General features: G+C 40.3%; 2 protein-coding genes and 1 non-coding gene across 3 annotated transcripts; all 3 read right to left on the reverse strand.

Annotated features, from left to right (window-relative positions):
• Positions 1 to 579: 579 nt before the first annotated feature.
• rbx1 (ring-box 1, E3 ubiquitin protein ligase) lies at positions 580 to 3,194 on the reverse strand. The gene is made up of 5 exons (XM_062438284.1): positions 3,072 to 3,194; positions 1,843 to 1,921; positions 1,308 to 1,378; positions 1,003 to 1,088; positions 580 to 822 (listed from the first exon to the last, which is right to left on the reverse strand). Exons 1-5 carry the CDS (start codon positions 3,147 to 3,149, stop codon positions 810 to 812), a joined length of 327 nt encoding a protein of 108 aa, XP_062294268.1. The 5' UTR covers positions 3,150 to 3,194; the 3' UTR covers positions 580 to 809.
• A 169-nt stretch (positions 3,195 to 3,363) lies between these two features.
• On the reverse strand, positions 3,364 to 3,435 carry trnaq-cug (transfer RNA glutamine (anticodon CUG)). The gene has a single exon. It is a non-coding gene; the product is annotated as a tRNA-Gln (tRNA).
• Positions 3,436 to 3,967: 532 nt separating this feature from the next.
• chadla (chondroadherin-like a) lies at positions 3,968 to 9,439 on the reverse strand. The gene is made up of 10 exons (XM_062438274.1): positions 9,214 to 9,439; positions 8,486 to 8,680; positions 8,211 to 8,366; positions 7,945 to 8,090; positions 6,804 to 7,042; positions 6,426 to 6,691; positions 5,390 to 5,726; positions 4,905 to 5,257; positions 4,470 to 4,636; positions 3,968 to 4,284 (listed from the first exon to the last, which is right to left on the reverse strand). Exons 1-10 carry the CDS (start codon positions 9,400 to 9,402, stop codon positions 3,984 to 3,986), a joined length of 2,349 nt encoding a protein of 782 aa, XP_062294258.1. The 5' UTR covers positions 9,403 to 9,439; the 3' UTR covers positions 3,968 to 3,983.
• Positions 9,440 to 9,611: the final 172 nt, after the last annotated feature.

The raw sequence follows: 9,611 nt of genomic DNA on the forward strand, positions 1-9,611 counted from the left end.
TAAAACTACAATTAGTTGAATTGAAAGTTAATGGTAGTTTTTCTCATCAATTGTTTTAACAGTAATTTAACGTAAATACCAAACATGCTTTTCAAATATATTTTGGACTGTTGGTCAGACAAAAAAGGCGATTTAAAAAGATTACATTTAATATGAGGTTCTTTTCCTAAGATGTTTTCACATATGGACTTAAACCAATAACACAAGTTGTTGTTAGCTGCAGTCCATATTTAATAAAGCAACTGTTTCTGGCTGTCTTTCAGTGACTAATACCACTGTTACTTTGTTGGTTTTAACAGAAACTGAGTATAAAATGCAGTCTCTACAGGTGCAATGATATAAATCAGACCCAGAGGCAAGATTGGGTCACCAGGCTACTTAATCCGCCCGGGGCATCTGTCTCTCAGCCAGAGGATTACTGCTCTGTAACACACGCTCTGCTCCGGTTCTCACTGGCTCTGTATCACAGCATCAGAGCTGATCTAAAAAAGCAGATTCCTGTAACCGAGAACAGCTTTCAGTCAACTGAAATGTAGTTTAACTGTTAACCAAGTCATAGTCGGGAAGGTGAGTCTTTGCAAATGTTGAGCCATTTTTATTGAACATGGTACATGACATTACAGTACATTGTACCTTCAGAAACTCCTAAAAAAAATAAGATCTGTTCTCACAATTCTTATGTTTATTTGTGTACTTACAACATACCAAAACAAAGACATAGGCGTAAATAGGTTTACAAGTGGGAGGGGAGAAAAAAGCAGTGAGGGTGACGCTTGTAGAAGCCAAAAAGGAGGTCAGCAATTTTCCAGCTAGTGTCCATATCTGTGAAAACATGAGAGAGAGGACAGTGTCAATACATCTGTTCATTTCAGGAAATATTCACAACTTTTCACTGTCTGAGGCTACTAGTGAGCAACCAAAGTACACTGTTACAGTAGCACACAGACACTCAATGCCATTAATCCGAGGATGACACTTGAATATCCAATTAATGATACTCACTTCTGAAACTCCCACTCCCTGTTGTCTAGAGGGCACACCTGTCTGGTTTTCAGCCAACGAGAAATACAGTGGAAATGGAACGCATGCTGAGGAAGAGAAAAACAAACAGGGTTCAAGATTTGTTTACATCAGAGAAACAGGTCAACTTGCTCACCTGTAGTTTTTCTTTTTCCAGTATTAATGTGTAAGTTACCTGGGATAAACCACAGACATTTAGCTTTTATTGGAAAACTTTTTTTGTATTTTAAGGTAAAAAACAATGTTATTTCAGCCCACGCAATGTATTTCAGTTGATGGACACTCACATTGCAGACACCCCACGCAACAGTGCACTCCTCAGAGGTTGCAGAAGCTTGATTAGCCTGGCACTCTATACCTAATGAGGGGGAAGAGAAATGTATCAAAAATTACTGTTTCACAAACAGACATGACCTTAACAACTTGTAAAAACTAAACCTGGACCAAATAATTTATTCCTTTATTAGACAGGACAACCAAGTTAGGGATCTGCAGTTCTTCTTACTGTAAATAAAATACTAACATTTTCATTTGCTTGAACACTTTAAAGTTGGTAAATTCACCTTTAATCAGTGTTATTCACTACAGTTGAAGTCACATCCTTTACAGTGAACAGGCATTGCCTTTCAGATTATAACTGTACCATACTACATAAGGTCTGCCATACTGTCGTATAATCCCTACTAGCGACAAGAACAATCTACAGTTTTTCCCTGTTAATGTGAAGTTTCATAGTGGCTGCCCCTGACCAAATCATTAATAGTTCACACAGTCTATCAGGAAAGCAGTGTTGAGTCCAAAACTGTGTGAAAGTGAACTTACAGAGATCCATGATGTGGTTCCTACAGATTGCACAGTTATCGACCACAATGTCCCAGGCCCACAGCGCAACAGCATTCCACTGGTGGGGAAAAAAGTACATTTAAATGTCATGTTAAAGAAAATATGTGCATGTCATATAAGATCTGCACAGTATAACACATGGAATCAGCTGTTGTAACCTGATGGACAGTTTTAGAGATGAATGCCACAAACCTCACCTTATTTGTGAGTTTGTAAACAAAATTCTGAGATTTACACTTTTTTAAAAAGATGGTTTGAAAACCAAAAGGCATAAAGTGGGAACTGTCGAAACTTGGACATATGGATTTATGTGACATGATGACTACTGAAGGGGATATTTAAAAACTTTAAAAGAAAGAAAGAAAGAAATGTGTGTATCACGGTTTGTTGATTTCACTTGATTAAAAAAAATATAGTTTAAAAAATATTTTCAAGTGGCTTTTTAACCAGAGGATACAGACTTTAAGATGTATCATAATCTTATGTTTATATAACATTTATTTCAGGATCTGAAACACTATGCCAATACGGATACTGATTTTACTGACATTATTATACTGTTCCAGCTGATATTATTATTTTATTGTTACACTTTTAAAAAATATACATATGTAATTGAAGAACTGAACGTTATCTTTTAATCTGGGATTATCAAAATGTTTGGTTAACGTTAGTAACGTTACCGCCGGTTAATAAACTAACACAAAGTTCAACCATAATTTGTTTTAGGTTGCCTCATACTACTTGTGGATCATAGATATATTATGTACATTATAATTCATGGATTTAACTCTTTGTGGGAGCCATCAACCTCGGGAAAGGCGGCTAAGCTAAGCTAATATGACGTTAGCTCACCGGGAGCTTTGCCGTTCAGTTAATGTTAACGTTTGGTTTGACGTTAAAATGGCTTTCTGTATCGTTGGTCAACGTAACTACACAGTGGTTAGTTAATGGGGTTTGTATTTACACCATACCATCATACGTTATGCTTATTAAATCATTTAACATTACAAAAAACAGAAGTGCACATTCATGCCGTGTATGGAGAAGGGTAACGACTAGCGAGCTAGCTTACTATCCTATCGCTAATGAGCTGGTTAGCGTTAGCCTGCTAATTGCATTGAATTGTGTTAACTGTCGTTTAGGGCTGCTTAAAGATTTCACAGTTTGTTCACAACTCAGCACCAAGTTACTGTATGTATACATACCTTCTTTACTTCAAACCGCTTCTTGCTTGCCCCACTGTTTGTGCCGCTCGGTGTATCAACATCCATTGCTGCTGCCATCTTGAACGAAGAGATTTTGAGTGACCGCCCCGGAAGAAATGCGGAGATTTCCGTCTGCTAACGTTTACGCTTTAATCCCTCATTGTAGCAGTTTGTGCCATCATACGCTCACTCTGGAGAGGAGTTGGTTAAACATTGTATCACGTTGTTTAACGTAGGTTGATAATTTCAGTAGTATGTAATGAGATGTGCAGTAAAAAGAGGAGGAAAAGTTAGGTTCCACCGAGATTTGAACTCGGATCGCTGGATTCAGAGTCCAGAGTGCTAACCATTACACCATGGAACCGTTGACTCCCATCAGCGAAACTGTACAGTCATATAGTTTAAAGAAATATTGAATATCTCTTCACACTTCACTTCAAATAGGGAATCTCCACAGGTGATGTCACAGGTGACTTAAGCAAAAGAGCGGAAATATAGTTTTTCAATGAGCTCAGAGAAACTTTCCACTTTCTGCAGATGACTGTGAAAACAAACTGTGCACACACATCATTCTGCACAGTGAAGGTCAAACATCCAAATAGAGTAACAAGAAGCAAACATGTTTTTGAGCATTAGAGATTTTGAAAGAAAGTCGTTCAGCCACATTTCAGCTGTTGGTAGAATAGGACTAGAGGAATTTGAGCCTCTTCATGTAAGTGTAATATGTCAGTACACAGACTGTATAAGTGTGACGTGCAGTGTGGATTGTATGATGTATGATCCATGAGAAATCAACAACTGCTTGTATGCTTTAAGCGCTTTATTTTATTTTTCTATTTTACTACATCTCATTTCACTGTAACTCTAGCTCTGCTAGCTAGCTTTGACATAAAACACAGAGATGACCTGAAATCATTTTAGTACTGTCTTCTTCTTTTTTGTCACTGCTGGTGTCACAGGTTTCCTCTGAGGCCGATTCTTGGTTGGTTTGGGCTGATTAGCTTTGATCTTTGTGGGTTTAGCCTTGAGTCCGGGAACCTTCAAGAGTTTGGGGTTCTTCACTTTTGGGGGGGCCACAACAACCTTCTTGTCTGAAGGTGAGCTGCTTTCAGGGCAGGCCTTGAAGACATGGACGTCTCTGACTTTCTGACCTCTGAGCTCAGGAGGGTGTCCACAGGTGGCCGTCACTTCGAAGCTCACATTCTCCATCCACCTGAGAGACAAAGAGACAGAGAGTAATTATATCATGTTTTTTATAGCTATGTGCATGTTACACCAAACTAAAAACTTGTGAACGCCAGCCTGAAATGCCATAATTTCAAAAACTTGCAAACTTTATTTCCGAAAGTGTTACATCAAATTTTAATTTTAATACCAAATAATTTAATTTGTCCTGACCTGCGTAGCGGCAACAGAGGACAGTCACACAGCAGGGGGTTGTCCTGCAGGTCGACCACCTCCAGGCTGGTGAGTGGGCTCAAGTCAGGAAGCTCCTCCAGCTGGTTTCCCCTCACAGTCAGAGCCTTCAGTCCTGGGCCCAGACCTGCCAGAGCATCCCTGGACATCTGGATTGTGGTACAATTATAAAAAGATGATCAGCAATATGTTCTGCTTTTTGAGGTGTTGACATGGTCATGGTATCAAAATGTATTTTAATATTTTTACACCAGAAATGAGATGGTTTTTAGATGGAACCAAGAAATGAAGACAGTTTATTCAGAAAGGGAGAGGTGGTGAGAGGAGGAACACATGAGAAAACATAATCACGATGCACAGGACATGTAAGATATGGAAAAAAAACTATTTTGTTAGGTTAAACAATGTTTTTCCTACCTTCTCCATGCCCATGTGGTTCATATTAAGCCTCTTCAGACTTTGTGATAGGGACTGGAATGCGTTCGGTCCCACCCAGCGAACTGAGTTCTGAGACAGTTTGAGCTCTTCCAGATTAGGGGCCGCAGACAGAGCGTGGGTTGGCACCTCCGTCAACTGATTTGAATCCAGGTGAAGTGTACCTAGGAAAGCAGAGTCCAGAGCACCTTTGGCAATATCAGTTATGGTGTTATTGGTTAAGTAAAGCTCCATGAGCTTAGGGGTTACTGAGGACAGCAAACCAGTGGGCTCTAGCTTTGAGATGGTATTTCGCTCCAGGTGTAACACCAACAGACTTGGTAGGAGTGCCAGAGCTACAGGAGAGACACAAAGAGATAGAAAATGTCTGTCAGTTGCCTGTGTTTCTTATAAATGTTACAATACATATGGAGATTCCTGTAAATTTAATATATATGCAACCAGATTTGACTTGAGAGGCCGCTGACCTGATCCAGGGAATTGCGCCAGCCTGTTCCCTTCCAGGTGAAGGTAGGTGAGTTCAGGGACTCCAGCAAAAGCTTCGGGGTCCAAGGATGTGAGGTCATTGTCAGAAAGATACAAATAAAACAGCTTTTTCATTCCCCGGAAGGCACCACCTTCGATTTCGTGGATTTTGCAGAATTCCAGGTGAAGAGAAACCACTTGGCCGCTGCCTGGGAAGCTGTTGGTGGGAAGGTAGTGAAAGTGGTTGCTGCGCAGGTCAAGCAGCTGCGTCTTGGTGGGGAAGCCTCGTGGGACCTTGGTGTGACCTCGACCCTCACATGTGGCATGCTGGGCTTCAATCTGGGAGGGTCAAATCGGAATGTAGTGTAACAGTGTTAACACAGTCATAATTATATAAGGTTTACTACCATTAGTTAATATTAGCCTCCTTGAGATACTGGTCATACCAGACCAGGTATAGCTGTAGCAGCAAACACACTAATTGTATTTAATGGAGTAATGTAGATTTTATTAGTCATGAAATCAACTTTTCATTTTTAAGAGGAAAACTGTTATTTCTTCATTTTAAAAACGTGCATCGCGTCCCTCTAAAGTATCAAAAGTAAACTGACTCATTATACGGAGTAGCCCCTTCCAAAATGATAAATTATTATAAATTCAAGTTTATATAATTATTCTAATTGCTTCACGAACATGTAGGCATATTTTAATGTTATAGTAGGTCAAGATGGATATAATTTTAGAATTTTAATCACTTACATTGCACCATGTTTTATCAGTTGTGAGTCCATTCTTGTATCTTGCACTATAACATTTAATACTCTATAATGTTGACAATGCACTTGTTGTAGTAGCTGACTTGTAGCACACACTGTATGTACTCCATATCATCAATTAACAGTTTTCTTCTGTTGCTGTTTTTTGTAGAAAATTAGCAAATGTTGGAGATGGTTACTTAATATGAGTGGAAGTCCACAAAATCTGCTCCATAAAAGTGAAATATTGTCTCCACACACAGAAGAAAACCCCCCCACTCACATCACAGTCACAGTTAACTGGACACTTGACTTTCTGCTTGGGTTTGGCTGTGGGCGGGGTGCTTCCTGCGCTCTCATCGTCTTCCTCAAACTCATCCTTCAGTGTATCCCCTCTGTTGCGGCAGCGTAGATCCAGAGGAGCGACGGCCAGTAGCGGCTCATCTGAGAGGTGGGGAGGTCCAGCACAGGCTCCCAGCAGCTTCACACCACCGACACGTGCCCACTCCCTCAGGGGCCGCATGTAGCAGTTACAGTAGATAGGGTTTCCTTCAAGAAAAGTGAATGAACATGTATTAAAGGTGACTTTAATCTCTTTTAAATTCACTTCAAACTACATGAGAGTCACTTAAAAGACAAAAACATCAGAGCACAGTTGTACCCGTCAGGTTGAGTCTGGTCAGCTCTTTGGGGCCTGAGAGAGGCTCCAGGTAACGAAGCTGATTGTGACTGAGGTCCAAGTGGGAGAGGAGCGGGGCGCGGGACACAGCCTGGTCTGACAGGTCCTGAAGGGACATGTGGTCGAGGTAGAGGTGTGTGAGCTTCGCCATGGAGATGGCTTCTTCCCCGAGGTAGATCATGGAGTTGTAACCCATGTCCAGGCGTGTGACATCACGGAGTCTTTACATGGTAAAAAGAGGAAAGTAAAAAGCTGGATGACACATGTGACCTCAGACAAATTCACTGCTGTTGGATCCGCTTAAGGCCACTGCTTTCCACTGACAACATAAATCTTTAAAACAAGTCACAAATGTATACTTTCATTCTTTAAAAAATGGATGAATAATTTCCTAAAATAGCTGGGGACTGTAGTTTTTATCAAGAGTTAGTCAAACAGCACATCATTGTGTCTATTTCTATTTTGGGGACTATTTTCATCAGGATGGTATATGGGATTGAGTCAAAATGATCTATACTGTTCATGGAAATTAATGAACACCCAATGTAATGGTGTAACTCAGTGATGTGTTTTTAAGATATGAGGTTGGATACACTCACAGTACTTTATAGTGGAATCTGTTCTTTGTTGGTTTTGGTCTTTTCATGAGATTTATTGATAATGAGAAAATATCTAGAATATTGCAAGACTTATCCTTTAAGGCAACGCTTGTATTATTACCTAATCTTGATGCCCCATCTTGCAGAGAGGTTTGGGGATTCAATAACAGAGGCTCATAGGTAATTTATGCCCCCTAGTGGCTGAAATTACCACCACCTTTGTACTTTTAAAAATGATACCCATCCCTTTCATTTATATTGACCAAAATTACCAAATTGCCTCAGCAGGTTTTACAGCACTCTTCATCCTTAGATACACAATTCAGACGAGAAAAAAAAACTACAAAAGGATCTTGGAATTGAAAAAACAGAGCAACAGAGGAGAGATCCTTGGAGCCACATTGTATAGAGTGGACTTTAAATTATGATTTTTTTTTTAATGAGATGTCGTGAGTCCTGTTTTCCATTAGAATATAAAAATAATTCTTGTGTAATGACCATAATAATCCTTCATATTGTTCTACCTGGTCATGGCCTGAGTGGGGAAGAACTGCAGCTCATTGTGGTCCAGGCTGAGGCGGTTGAGAGTGAACAGGCTAGTGAACGCCTCCGGTGCCAAGTTGTTAAGGGAGTTATGGCTGAGACGCAGCCACTTGATGTTTTGCAGGCCCTGGAGGAGAAGTCAGACTGTTGTAGGATTGTACTGCCAAAAATAATCATTGATTGTGGGGAGCAGATTATCGTGTCAGTGTTTCTGAATGTGTGTGTGATTATAAAACAGTCTGAGTACCTGGAAGGCCATATTGGGGATGTACACCAGCTGGTTGTGGGTAAGGGCCAGCAAGTTGAGGGAGCCAAGCTGTGTGAAGGCTCCAGGCTGGATCTCCTCCACACGGTTGTGATCGAGAAACAGCTCTTTCAAAGAGGAGAGGCCATCAAAGGACTCCTGCAACAGTCAGAGAGCAAGGGATGGAATAATAAAATAAGAGACCCTCACATCTTTTTTTGAGCAAACATGAAACATATCAACTCTCCAGTATTGTGGTTTTAGCCCCCTCCTCTCACCTGGTAAAGGATGTCAATTTTGTTGTAGGCCAGGTTTAGGGAGACAACACGGCCCAGCATCCGGAAAGCACCCTCCTTCACCTTGATGATGTTGCAGCGCTGCAGGTTGAGGTGGGTGAGGTACGGCGTGAGGACAAACGCACCTCTGGGTAGCACCTGCAGGTTGTTATTCCTCAGGTCGAGTTTCACTGTGATCTGTGAGGGCGATTGAACAGAGTGGATGAAACATCTGAGGCAGAAGTGAAGCACAACTAAAGGACGAGACTGAAATCAGAAGGTGGTCCTCGACTAGAATTGTTTCTCTCTGATAGTCGTATATAACATCAGAGAGATGCAATTGATATGAAAGATTAGTACAATGTGTATAAAGTAGTCTACTCATCTTCTTTTATGTTTTGTAGCATTGTATCAAAGCAGATTTAAGCAAAAAAAGACCTTTTAATGTCAAACTAAAACAGGTCTCTACAAATTGTTCCAAATCAATTAAAATCAATTAAAATATTATGTGAATATGCACCACTCTTTGTTTTCCCAATAACTATCACTGAAGATCTCTTGAGCAAGACACATAACTTCTACATGCTTCTGCAACTGTACAGAGGTATGAAGGCATGCAGGTCTTAAAAAATGACTGCCCATTTACAACATTTGGATGGATAAAGATGCAAATATCAAAATGTCTGAAATGCACCAAACAAATGAGTGTGAAGTGAAAGAGAATTCCTCACCTCGTCTATCGTTGGGGGAACCTCTGTTAGGTTTTTGCCGACGCAGGCTACAGTGAGCTTGTTGCTGTCACAGCTACACACTCTGGGACATTTTCCTGATTCCACCAGTAAAGTTAGTGCTGAGCTCACCAGTAAGACCACAGCAAAGAAGAAATGCATCTGTGCCAGTAAAACACAGATTAGAAACATGACATCAAAACATCAAAGATGCTGTTAAAACATTTCTACCAAAGCTGGGTGCTTAAAGAACTAAACAGCGTTTAAACATATAAATAAATATGAATTCAGTTCGGTCACTTTATACTTAAATTGTTACAATTAATTAACATACGGACCAGTATTTAGACTGAAGCTGCTGGGTGGAATTGTATCTCATGATGCAATGGATTAAAAAGTAT

Source organism: Scomber scombrus, chromosome 18 (assembly GCF_963691925.1).
Source record: "Scomber scombrus chromosome 18, fScoSco1.1, whole genome shotgun sequence".
NCBI lineage: Eukaryota > Metazoa > Chordata > Actinopteri > Scombriformes > Scombridae > Scomber > Scomber scombrus.